The following is a 12,584-nucleotide window of genomic DNA, read 5'->3' as shown; positions in this document are numbered from 1 at the left end:
ATGGCCATGCAGCCCAGCTCAGAAGTCCATCCGCGACCCCTTTTTTCATGGCAGCCTTTGCTCCGAGGGAGGACCAATCTGGAATGAGAAAGCAATTGGTCTCCTTCTTGATGCCTACCCAGTCATCAGAATTATTGGGCCCTTCAAAAGTGGAAACTAGTGGCTGGCCGTTGTATTGATAATAGGCACTGTTGGATGCATAGGTGTTGATATAGTCGAGGACCTCATCTTCAGGCCAGGGACCGTTGCCCGCGTAGTCGAAGGAAAAGAAAAGTCGAAAGCCCAAGGAATCGGCGACGGTGAAAGCGGCCGAGAGAGCCCCACTGTTGACAGGATCAGCATAGGCCATGTTCATGGCAAATGCGTCTATGTGTGCTTCCAAGGCGAGGGTGATGTCATTGGCCCAGTCACTTTGCGTATAATTTTCGCTGTTGGAAACCATAAAATGAGCATCATTAGCCTCCCACAGATTTCTCCATGGAGGGGTCTGAAATGTAGACCGGAGATTAAATAAAGGGATAAATGGACTACGGGTGAGAGTCAGAAGGCAACCCATATTTTGGGAGAGAAAATAATCATATATTAGAGTGCTATTCAACCATCATACAAGCTACTTACCGATCTTTGGCCGTAGTGTACATGTATTTAAATCAATAGTAGAGTCAGCAATAATATAATAGATTGGATTAATCAGCATTTATTTATTCTTTTCACTGTCTGAGGACAATCGCTCGCTTTATCTTATTTTTTTTTATTAACTTATATATATTCCCTCCTTGCTGGGCATTCCTTTCTTGCTTGTTATTTTTTATGTTTTCTTATATTTCTTTCTTTATCTGAGTTCATATCTCTTCTGTAGTTTATTTATTAAGGGATCAAAACTTTCTCAGAATGAAAGCCCAGCTCTTGTTCTGGGTAAGCTCTCTGGGCCTTGTTTATTTTTTATATTTGCTTCTAGTCTACCAGATTCTATAAAGTCTTCCGGATACTAGTCCTAGCCGGATCTATGTATGTGATCTTGTTATTCCTATAATCCCAGAAGTATGGCCAGATAATAATTTGACTGTCTGTACTGTCGCTGGATACTTAGCAACATGTGTACTTGACTTTGAGATAACAGTAAATAAGAGAAATAAATTATATTGCAGGTATAAAAACAAGTAATAACTCAGTGATAAGTCTCTCTGGATAAATATCAATGAACTAGAGGACTACTATACCAGACATCCTTATGGAAAGGATGCTGGAAAGGAGTCTAATAATATAGCTTCTTTAAAAGAGGTCCTGTCCGCCATGGGTCTACTTACTATAATTAACTTAAATAATGGAAAAGACGGCAATTTAATGCCATAAATCTGGTTATAGAGTGAGGATTAGGAGACTGAGATTATTGCTGGTGGTCATACCACTAGAACAGATTATGAGATAAGAATATTATTTCTTTTAATATAAAACAGGCCGGGGCTCTGTAATAAAATAACTTATATATTTAATTATTCTAGTATAGGTAATCCAAGCCTTTTATATTAACATTATAAGCCTTAAATCCGGGTTGATAATTGCAGAAAACAATGAAAGTCCTGTATCCATTTCTGGCCGACACTGTCCGGTAAGAAATAGTCTGATATTATCTGGCTTAATTATACAGCTATGGCAAAGTTAACTGGTAGCTCTATGAATAAACTAAGATATATTATCTAGATATACATTATTAATTGTGATATATTAAATATCTTGTAAGTTATATGCAGTGGTTTATATTTTTTATAGCCTGGTATATCTTTTAACATAAACCAGAAGAAGAAAGATGGAGTACTGATTAATCAGAATAGATTAGTTTTGCTGGAGATACTAAATAGTAGAGGGACTACTTGGCTTCTTATTAATTATAAGTAGTAGTTAAGCAGGAAAATACCAGTCTCAGTCATAGTTTAGATAATATCAGGATTAAGTATAAATGGGACAGCAGAGCCTTAGTATTATATGATATTCTAATTCAGTATATGATTATATATAAAGCTAGTTAGACAGTGGAGCTGTATACAGATATAAAAAAGTGTTTTCAAGATTAATAAAGTATAATTTAATAGTATTTAATGGTTAACTGAGTCTCTTATTTTAATACTATATTCTTTTATTTCTTGTCCTCCATCTGCATCCGCGCATGTAGAAAAACTGAAATCTGGTAATTAATTTTAAATCTATAGTTAGTGGGAAAAGAGCTCTCAGGAACTGATGACTTATTAGGAGTTGAAATAAGATTATGATATCTCCCACAGGGATATTTAGTTATATATAATTCTAAACAGTAATAATGCCAGAGGTTTTAGATTAGTATACCTAGTCTCCGCCAAGGACAGGAGTCCTGAATTTAATAGACTTAATATCTAGCGGGATGGGTACTTGTCTGAAGCTAGTATATTTAGAAGATAGTGGCCATTTAATTACAGTGAATTAATATAACCCCCTGGCTTTAAATATCTATACAGGAAGTCTTCTCAGTATTAGTAATTTTAGGGGCAGATGGAGGGGCCCAAGTATTAAATTTATGTTTTAATTACCGTGCATTAGGCAGCTGAGATATAAGGTATATCTTGAAAAGATGCTTCTCGTTGTAGAATCTAGTTATTATATTTTTTATAATATAAAGGGTAGGATAGACTCCATCCAAAGTCTTTAGGTATTCTGATATCACAAGGACTTTTTTTCTAAGTATAACAGGTACTTAATCCCACTTTATCTATTTGAACTACCAGTTCTTGAGATTATATTGAGGCCAGTTTAATCACTGTCTAGTAATAGAGAAATTAGAATACAGTTGTAGGTGCTATAGTACATAATAGACTTGATATTTCTTGATTTATAATGAAGGGCTAGTCTCTTACAGCTGATATAGTTTAATATCTTCTTCTTTATCCTCTATCCAATACCATGGCTGAACTATTTGAATATGATAAAGAAATATTATTAAACAGGTATATATAAGTCTTTGGATATTGGCTGTAATACCCACCAGCTTCTTAAGTATGACTCGGGAGACTGAAGGAAAGAAGATTATTAATAATAAAGAGTGATTCTGAGCCATGAACTCAGCAAGATTAATATTTATTATAAAAGGCTGGTAAAGTTTTAGAACCATCCAAAATAGGAAATATAATTTATAATATATAACAGGATTCTGCTGAAGAATCAATTCCACCAGGTTTATAGTTTTAATATCCGCCTTGGTGTCTGAGTCATCACTGAAAAACTTTTTTAATTATAAAGAGATTTCTAAAAGACTCTTAAAGCCAATCCAATCTGCTGCATATGAATTGATGATGGATAGAAGCTTATATAAAAATTTGTTGATATTTATTATTATAATGAGGAACAGATATCAAGTCAGTAAAGATTAAATTTATTGGAGGAAGTAGGTTTATGTTTCAGTAATATAAGAGAGATATTTATTTAGTTGACTTTCAAATATAAGTCCTTGTTTTTTTCTTTATATATATTTTATTTATTCCCCTGTCGTGCTAGCTCAGTGCTTGAAGTCTAATTTTTAGTTAATGCCGGAGTAGATTTTTCTCCCCTGCTTTATTTCCTTGGTAGTATAAGACTGTCTGATATATAGTTCAAGGGTCCGATGTGCCACTATTAAAAGACTAAATAATCTGTTATTATAAAATACTGCACAGACCATGATCTAAAACATTACCAGTCCTTAAGTCTGCCTTAAGTGGCTGGAATATCCTCCTAATACTATATTTCATTGAGACCTTGAGTCAGAAGTAAGTAAAGAATTAATTAATAACTTTTCTAGCTTAATAAATCTTAGCAAGCTTCTCAGATCTTTTTTATTTTAGGAGTTCTCTCCATTTTTATCCGGTTGATATATGGCTGAGTTATCTGGTAAGATTATAATAGTCCTGTAAGTCTCTGACAGAAATATATTTTATTTCCTCTTATTTATATCTTTTATAATCTTCTATTTTTTATATAAGAGTCTCCCTGTCTTTCTCCGTCACAGTATAAGTACAGAATCTTATTATATTATTACAATAGTACTGTTTTATTTCTAAATATTCAATCATGTATCTTGCTCTTCTAACTATAACTGCTTTGCTCTCTACAAGAGTATCTGCATGGATATCAGTATTACTGTAGTTATTTTCAACAACTGCCTGTAGACACTCAATTATTAATAATATAATTATTTTCTTTAGCTATATTCTGATAAGCTTCTTATATAGTATTATAAATACTGCTGCATGCGCTGATTGCTGTACAGAATTAGTTAAATACTAAGTATGGCTGTACTCTACTTCTGGACAAGAATATTATTTATATTATAATTAACCTGTCTTCCACTTATCTAACCTACTCTTTGTTTCCGGATTCTATATAGTAAAAGAAGAAGAAGTAGAAATAGAAGAAGTACTTGAGATAAAGAAATCTATCTTCTTTTATACCAGTATCTATTCTTTATTTTTTTCTACTCCATCTTCAGTTCTGCTTTTATCTATAATATAATATTTCTTGCTCTTCTATCATGTGCCTAAAACTTTAGATTAATTTTATTGATTAAATTAAAGTTACCGCAGCATACTCTACATCAATATATAAACTTTGAAAGTGATGTTATTATTATACTATTAGCAGCCCAAGCCTCTCATATACACTATCACAACGGCTATTATAACCACTAATTATTGTCCCCAGAAGCAATGCCTTATTAATAAGTCTAGGAAAGGTTTTATTTAGTGGATAATTCCCACTGAGCCTTTTTATTATAATATTGGCCTTATATCTTTCATATTTGAATGGAGTTCTAATTATTTTTATAAAAATATATAAAAATATGTACGGGAGCATTTAAACATTATTTTTATTTTATTTTGGGAATATAAGACGGATAATAGTCTGGTCTTTATAATAGTTTTATCTCTATTTATAGTCTGTTAAGTGCTATTATCACGGTTAGGAAAAGGCTCTGAGTAATAATATTTATATTATTCCGTGAAAGCACCATTACTCCTTTTCACAGTTCAACATATATATTCTAAAGCCAGATTTTATAGCGGTCTCAGCGGGAACATTATAAGGATAATACAGATCTAATTAATATTTATAAAAGTAATCCTGTATTCTGAATAAATTATTAGAAGTTGTTCATGATTATTAAGACTATATAAAAGTAGTATATAATAATCCAGTTATAATAACAGCTCTTGAGTTACTATTTGATATTTTCTTTTTTTATCTGTTTTGTATTTTCCTATTTAATTTTATTTTTAAGTATATTAGCTATGTTTCTTGCTAATTTAATACATATGTATATATTTGAATAAATATTCAAATTCTTATAGAAGTAATTTTTGAAAAAAACTTCTTACAAAATCTTAACTTTTTTTTTATATTTTTGTTTCACTTTTACTTCTCCTTCTTCTCTAAATATATGGTTTGTAACTGGCTATAACTCCCCAGGAACCTACGTCAACGGCCTACGATGTCTTGAAAATTGCTGTTTACCATTGACACAAGCTTTATTTATCCGCAAGATAGACACAATATATAGTCTTACATGCGGCGCCTTTAAAAAGGTACACTCATATCAAGGATTACGCGATGGGAAGCACCTCATATTCGAGGCGGCCCTCTGTAATCTGGCTGAAGGGCTGCGGTTGGCTTGCGAAACTTGCTGCAAGAGTTCTACTGCCGACCAATGACTTCACGTCCAAAAGTGTCATTGCCATGGCATAAGACAGAAATAATATGTGTCGTTGTTGTCGATTAGTGAGTGTGCTGCTCCAGGGTAGCCGCCCTTTAGGTTTAGAGCTGAAAATATATGATAGTTAGTGCCATTAATCGGTTGGCGACACATGAGAGACGAGATTTATTGTTCAATTGAATCTTCCTTTACGTCGAGCTTTTGAGTTGCTACTGAGACTTGTGCTTGCAAGATGTTAGACTGGGGTCTACCAGTACACATGGAGTAGGGCTTGAATAAGGATCCAGAAAGCCGAATATAAACCGGGTAATATTCAGAAGGCCGAAATGTACAAATGAAACAATATTAGTCTCCATGTGTCTGAATCACCACTTCCGTCGTTTTCATGATGCCGGTCTCAGTCCGATGCAGCCTCTGCTCGTCACTTTCTCTCCAGTTCCCGGATTCGCCGTCGGAGCTTCCTGCAGCTGTGACATCGTAGACAGTCGGTGGTACTCGGGGCATTGACTTCATAGCAATGTCGGTGCTGCGCTGAACATAATATCCCTGGGTGTCGTAGCGGTAGGCAGAGGTATTGCGGCGCCCCGTGGTCAGGCTGCGGGTCCCATCGAGGACCGATTTCAGTAGAGGCTTGAGACTAGGGAGGCAGGCGGCGAGAATAGCGACATTTAGCTCGGCACTAGAGATGACAAGTTAGTTTTCTTCCGAGTCTGGGCTTCAGGAGTCACCCACCAGTTCCAAATCATGAAAGTGTCGTGTCTTTGATAATTAGCTCCAGAAAATTGCACTCTTTGTCGGGTAGTCCGCGGAAACTCTTACCGATATATGTTTTGCTCTTTTAGTACTTTGACCTGCGAAATGATCTTGACAATCCCAGCGACGCAGGCACTAGTCGACGGTCAGTAATTATGATTGGAGAAAGGGTAGAGATGACTGACAGGTATCCAAGACTCAACACTCCTATCAGCGAGAACTTGGTTCGCCAGTTGACCTGAATCCCTATGAAAAGAGGAATTGGCAAAGTTGCAAAGATGATATCGGTGACGAGGTTCGTAACTAATCAAGTGATAAGATACATTAACTTGAAAAGTAAAATTGCACAACCGAAAAGGTGATTCCAAACTTACTACTATTCCAGAGGCCAATAGCTGTATAAGTATCATTGTCGAAGCAGCGGGCATGAGGTCGCAAGCTTGTTTCCCACGCTGCCGCTACAGGAATGCATTGCAGAATCAGCGTAAGACCACAGGCAATGGTAAATGCCACCAGAAAAACTGCAGTTTATTAGATTGCTATCACTCAGAACATAACCTTGAGCAATTTCGAAGGTGCACCCACTTATCGATCCAACTAACGCCTTGCTTAAAAGGGTTGACGAGAAACGTCGCAAGAATACAGCCAAGGAAATTTTCACAAGACTAAGCCCGACCATGACAATGATTGAATGATAGTATACCAGCTTAGACAAGACTTGCTCATCTTCATCGGTGATGTCTTTGCTAAAGCGACCCACACCATGTTGAGCTTCTAGCACAAAACAGACTAGCACACCAACGGCGCACAGCTATTTTACCTGCAAGTTAGAAAGCACTCAAATGAGCGATGAAATAGAACAAATGACTCACCCACGCTACGGTAATGATGTACTCTTCTGCGTTGAATCGTCGCAGGAGATACCCTCGCACATAGCAACGGAGCCACAGCACCAATGTTGACAGGCCGGTCAATGTGCCAACTGCCGCGAGAATTCCAGGGGCATTGGAGTCACCCGACTCATCACGAAGCCAAAGTATCTGCCGTAGGTCGACGGATCTGCCGGGAAGAGGACTCATGCTGGCCGCGAACTGCTGGCCCTGTCACGGAGGACGGACTGAAGCTCGACGCAACCATGTTCCCGTGTCGGGGATGCCTTGCAGCGGCCTTTTCTACTTTCGACAGATCTGTCATCGCTGCACAAAACTGTGGAAGCCTCCAAAGGCTGACTTGGCACTTGCAGAAATAGCGCCTCGGTCTCGAAGGAGGCTTTGGTTCCTGGGAGTCTATTACAAATGGATACCCCTGGCATTTCGGATGGAGAGGACGACATCCCACCAGTCGTATCAGCGCCGAGTTTCGGGCGGAAGGGTAATAGATTAATTTACCCAAACGTCAAGATTCAGAAAGGTCAGAATGGAGCCACGCTACGGAATCTCTAGGCGACTAGCAGGGGTGTCGCGGGATTTAGTGTCATCGAAGAGGGTTTGGGTGCTGACGGAGTAAGCGATAATCTCCGGCATTCTGCACACGGCACAGTAGCACGATAAGAAAATTCACTGCGAAGGTTACAGAATAGCAGTGATGCGAGAAACACTTCTCTTAAGCCATTGATCTGCCAAGAAGCTCACACTGCCTATCACTGGAGTCCCATGTGGAAGACGCTGGTACGTAGGGAGCTGATCGCGACGATCACTCTGGGGGAGGAGCCGACTCACAGACCAGAGAATGAACATTCGAGGGACGCAACCCAGCGGGAAATCGGAGGCAGTTCGGAGGGTCGGAGATTGGCGAGCTCCACCCGGTGAGGCTATATTTGACGGTGGGGATTCTCACGGAGCATCTCACGATTAAATCTCCAGTCACCACTACACGACCAGTTCTCTAGTGCTCCGCGGACCTCTTCCGGCGGCTGCCCCGATTCCAACGGGGTCTCTTGGCAGCAAAGCCGGTTTCAAACGATGTATCCACATCCAAAGTCTCGTGTGGCAGTTTTCTCCGTTGCCACGTGTGGGATGGTGGTGGACCCTTGTCATGCAAAGATAACCCTGGCTTCAATATCTATTCACAGCACTACACATCAGGATTTCTTGAATAGCGCATATGGTTGTGATGATTCGATGTACCCTATAAAGCTAAATAAATCCTATTGAGCCTGTCAGTCGTGGGTCATTCAACCCTGTCCTCAGTCCCCACTTGGCCTCGCTTAGAGACGCGCCGGTCCGCCACCAAGCGGATTAGCATCGTTGGCATCATTCTAGACTGTCAACACCTGCCAGCAGTCTAGTTTCTCCAATTGCTAGCGTGCTCATTATATTAATACTTCTTTCAACGGCCCAATGGCCAACTTGCAAGACTACACTACTGCTCAGCCTTCCCCACCACGCCTAGGGGGAAAACATTGCTAGCCATGGACTAGAACGCGCCCACTGTGTGCAATCTATTATTCCAATCGTCTGAGGGCTAGCCTTCCGACTTCCGAATAGCACCTCGCCAAAATGGGCCGATAGCCGTTGAATTGGCCTGCAGCTATGCACGTGGTGGGGAGAAAAGCAGTATATAGAGGTCGAGGCGGACCCGGTGTCCCTCTTGAACGACTCCAGCTTGACACCAAGTCCTCCCCTGGTCCAGCGAGTTGCACCGACAAGCAGGATGCGTCTCTCCTTCCTATCTGCTGCTATTGCAGCCCTGACTATCACTCCTGTGTCGGCAGACACGCAAGATGCTGTCGATGTGCTGGCTAGCAAGGCCTTGGCCACCAAGCGTGCCTATTTGGCGGCTGAGGGCTCTTCCAACTCCAGCTGCAACATCAACAATGCGGCAGTTCGCAAGGAATGGTAAAAGCCACTGGTATCGACTATTTCTCCGGCTTCGAAGCTGACAATACCTCTCATACAGGGGCTCCCTCGCGCCGGAGGACCGCAAGAAGTACACTGATGCTGTCCTCTGCTTGATGTCGAAGCCCCCCAAGTCTGACCCGAACTGGGCTCCTGGTGTCCGCAACCGTTATGATGACTTCGTGGCGGTTCACATTAATCAGACGCTGTATATCCACGGCACGGTGTGTAGTGACTGCCAAGCAAGACCGATTGAAACACTGCTAACATTACTACCTAGGGCAACTTCCTCACCTGGCACCGCTACTTCACCTGGGCCTATGAGAATGCTCTGCGTACAGAGTGTGGCTACGATGGCTACCAGCCATACTGGGCATGGAACAAGTACGCCGCCAACCCCATCAACTCGCCCGTTTTTGACGGCACCGAGTACAGTATGTCTGGTAACGGTGACTTCGTTCCCCACAACGGCACCCCTGCGACTGACTATACCACCATCCCGCCGGGTGTGGGTGGAGGTTGTGTCCGCAACGGCCCCTTCGCAAAGTAAGAGTCCTCTCCGTTAGCTCACTCTGAGATTGAATTCTAACCGTGGATAATCAGCATGACCGTCAACCTGGGACCGGTTGATCCTACCCTGCAGATCCCTGGCCTCGTAGCCCAGAACGGCAGCGGTTTGGATTACAACCCCCGTTGCCTGCGTCGTGATATCTCTCCTTGGACAGCTTTGGGCTGGACCAAGACTAGTGATGTCACGAGCCTAATTGAGGAGTGCGATAACATCTCCTGCTTCGAGTGGACCATGCAAGGGTTCTTCGAGGAAGGTTTCCTGGGCGTTCACACGGCTGGTCACTTCACCATTGGTGGTGATCCGGGTGGTGTAAGTTGCATATTTTTCACTTGCGATGTGATGGAGCTAACTCAACTCTGCAGGATCTGTACGCTTCTCCCGGTGATCCGGCATTCTATGTCCACCACGCTATGATTGATCGCGTCTTCTGGATCTGGCAGAACCTGAACCCTGCTAACCGCACGTACGTCGTCAAGGGACCCGACTTTATTGATGGTCTGATTGCATCGCCCAACGCTACTATTCATGACCTTCTCTACATGGGTAACCTGACGGTCTCGCGAGAGATTTATGATGTGCTGGACACCACAGCTGGGACTCCCCTGTGCTATATTTATGAGTAAAATAGTTTAGAATTCCGAAAAGGGGCATAATGGATATTGTAATAGTTTGTATTGATTCTAAACAACTTGCATTATCCATTCAAGAGAATACCAGCATGCCTCGGCACGAAAGTCCGTTTAGTCATGCAAGACTGTAAGCGAGAAGCGTTCCCATTGCCAGGATCCGGAACCCTCCGACCGGCGATTGCGTCGCGGGGGCCTTACTCTCAGGGGATGGAGTTGGGCAACTGAGCCCGGTGCGGAGAGGATTACGACAGGCACTGGAAGTCAAAGCCAAGGAGATACTTGCGGCAGCTGTGGAATCGATCTTGACCTCGCAAGGACTGGGAGTCGGGGATGGGCCCACAGTCGGTGCACAGGATGGTGCTCCCCAGGTTCGCGTAGGCAACACGTCCAACAACTCTGGGACTTGTATAGCCTGGGCTATAGACTGCTCGCACGTACTATCCTTGGTTGCGGCGGCGATGTCTGGTGGCGAAGTGCCATTCTTTATCGAGAAGTGCAACTGATGGCGGAGCGTGTCAAGATATCCGAAGGTCAAAGCGTCACTCTGCGGGGAATGGGAGCAGTTGAACATCCGAAGCTCCCAGGCAAACACGAAGGTGCCTTCAATGTCCAGATTCCCGACGCTCCAATAGAGGAAGTAAGGGTCACTTCTCGTATAATTGGTGTTCACGAGGTGGATCGTGCCCGAGGTAATATAACTTTCCTTGGCTTCGACATCTTCCTGCTCAATGCTATAGGAGATCGTCGGGTTGAAACTTGACAGGAGACTCGGGTTTTGGATGGCAAACATGATCGGAGTGAGAGGCGACGGGGAATAGCTGTCGTTACGCGGAAAGATCAAGTCGATTTCTGTAACGCCTGGAGTGATAGAGGCCCGCCCGTAAGCAAAGCCAAGAGAGAGGATCAGGAAAAGACAGCCTCGAGTACGCAAGTTCATCTTCGTCGTAGGGCATTATGCACAAGGAGCAAGTTGACGGAGGAAGGGGAAATCAGGGAGCAGCAATGGTTCCTTGATAGGTGCGTAGTGTCTTGGCTCGTGGGTGCCTTCAAAGAAACTGTAATTATTGTTACTCCATACTCCATTCATAAACTCAGTGCTTTTGTCTCGTATGGAGTGACTGTCACATCGCGTATGCAGCCAAGCCTCGCCCCTGACTAGTGTTGTTCACGCATGCGGGGGTATCTTCGGAAAGACGTGAGCATTCCACACAAGCGAAGTATGTTCCAAATAGTTTCTTACGTTGAGTATGGGTTTGCAGTCCTTGCTGTCCATGGAGCTGGTTATAGAGGCGCTCAATGCTTTGGTGGTGGCTTTTTGATGGATCGGTGTATGTTCGAAGAGTTGTCTTTGTTAGTCCTCGACAACTACCTGGGTTGGTTAAGTTGAAATATAAAGAGGAACAGGTCTCACGCCACGCAAGGGCCCCCGAAGGCGCAACTGTAAAAAGTAGGATTATGCTTTAAGCATAGAAGCACAAAGAAATGAAGAAACACTACGTTCCTATTCTGGCGTATTCTGTGGTACAAAAGTTGAGGCAACGTCCACGTGTTGAGCAGTGAACTTTAGCTGAGGGTAAAATCTTGACTCTGATGAGATTCCAATGATCAGCATTCACTGTCACGGAACGGCCACTTGACTGGATACTCTATTTGAAGTCCTTCATACAATCCTCTAGAAGTAACACTTCATGAGGGATGCTATTCTTTTTAAAACAAGGTCAGTTTACCGTTCCCAAAGGTGAGCTGATGGATTGGAACAATCTTCGGACGGACCTTTCACAGTTGGAGAAGCGGGAGATACAGAAGATAACTGTGGCACCGTCGCTAGGGGTTCAGGGATCTGCACACGCCTTTACCCAATGCCAATGAAGATACTCATGTCATTATGGGCCAGCGTAACCCTTGGCTGCCAGGCGATATAACAGCCTTCCTGGTGGATACGCTGCCACTGGTACTATATTGCTTTTGTAAGAGGGCCTCTAGTCTCATATCATGGATCACTGCCTTCTGAACTGTCCTGTTTTGATTCTCAGGCAAGTCTTAGGTGATTTTCAAATTGCAAAAAAAACCACTATGCTCAC

General features: G+C 42.2%; 3 protein-coding genes across 3 annotated transcripts; 1 reads left to right on the top strand and 2 right to left on the bottom strand.

The window, feature by feature from the left end:
* Nucleotides 1–6,058: 6,058 nt before the first annotated feature.
* AKAW2_10019S (uncharacterized protein) lies at nucleotides 6,059–7,545 on the bottom strand (the record flags this gene model as incomplete). The annotated part of the gene is made up of 7 exons (XM_041684434.1): nucleotides 6,059–6,392; nucleotides 6,446–6,472; nucleotides 6,533–6,601; nucleotides 6,652–6,769; nucleotides 6,841–6,987; nucleotides 7,052–7,277; nucleotides 7,339–7,545. The coding sequence occupies 7 exons, from the start codon at nucleotides 7,543–7,545 to the stop codon at nucleotides 6,059–6,061; spliced, it is 1,128 nt and encodes a 375-aa protein (XP_041536739.1).
* A 1,573-nt stretch (nucleotides 7,546–9,118) lies between these two features.
* AKAW2_10018A (tyrosinase family protein) lies at nucleotides 9,119–10,497 on the top strand (the record flags this gene model as incomplete). Its single annotated transcript, XM_041684323.1, has 5 exons — nucleotides 9,119–9,303; nucleotides 9,365–9,527; nucleotides 9,584–9,849; nucleotides 9,907–10,183; nucleotides 10,237–10,497. 5 exons carry the CDS (start codon nucleotides 9,119–9,121, stop codon nucleotides 10,495–10,497), a joined length of 1,152 nt encoding a protein of 383 aa, XP_041536738.1.
* Nucleotides 10,498–10,618: 121 nt separating this feature from the next.
* On the bottom strand, nucleotides 10,619–11,440 carry AKAW2_10017S (uncharacterized protein; the record flags this gene model as incomplete). The annotated part of the gene is made up of 1 exon (XM_041684212.1): nucleotides 10,619–11,440. The coding sequence occupies one exon, from the start codon at nucleotides 11,438–11,440 to the stop codon at nucleotides 10,619–10,621; it is 822 nt and encodes a 273-aa protein (XP_041536737.1).
* Nucleotides 11,441–12,584: the final 1,144 nt, after the last annotated feature.

This window comes from Aspergillus luchuensis, chromosome 1 (assembly GCF_016861625.1).
Source record: "Aspergillus luchuensis IFO 4308 DNA, chromosome 1, nearly complete sequence".
NCBI lineage: Eukaryota > Fungi > Ascomycota > Eurotiomycetes > Eurotiales > Aspergillaceae > Aspergillus > Aspergillus luchuensis.
Note: the sequence above shows the minus strand (reverse complement) of the source record. Positions and strands in the feature narration are given on the sequence as shown.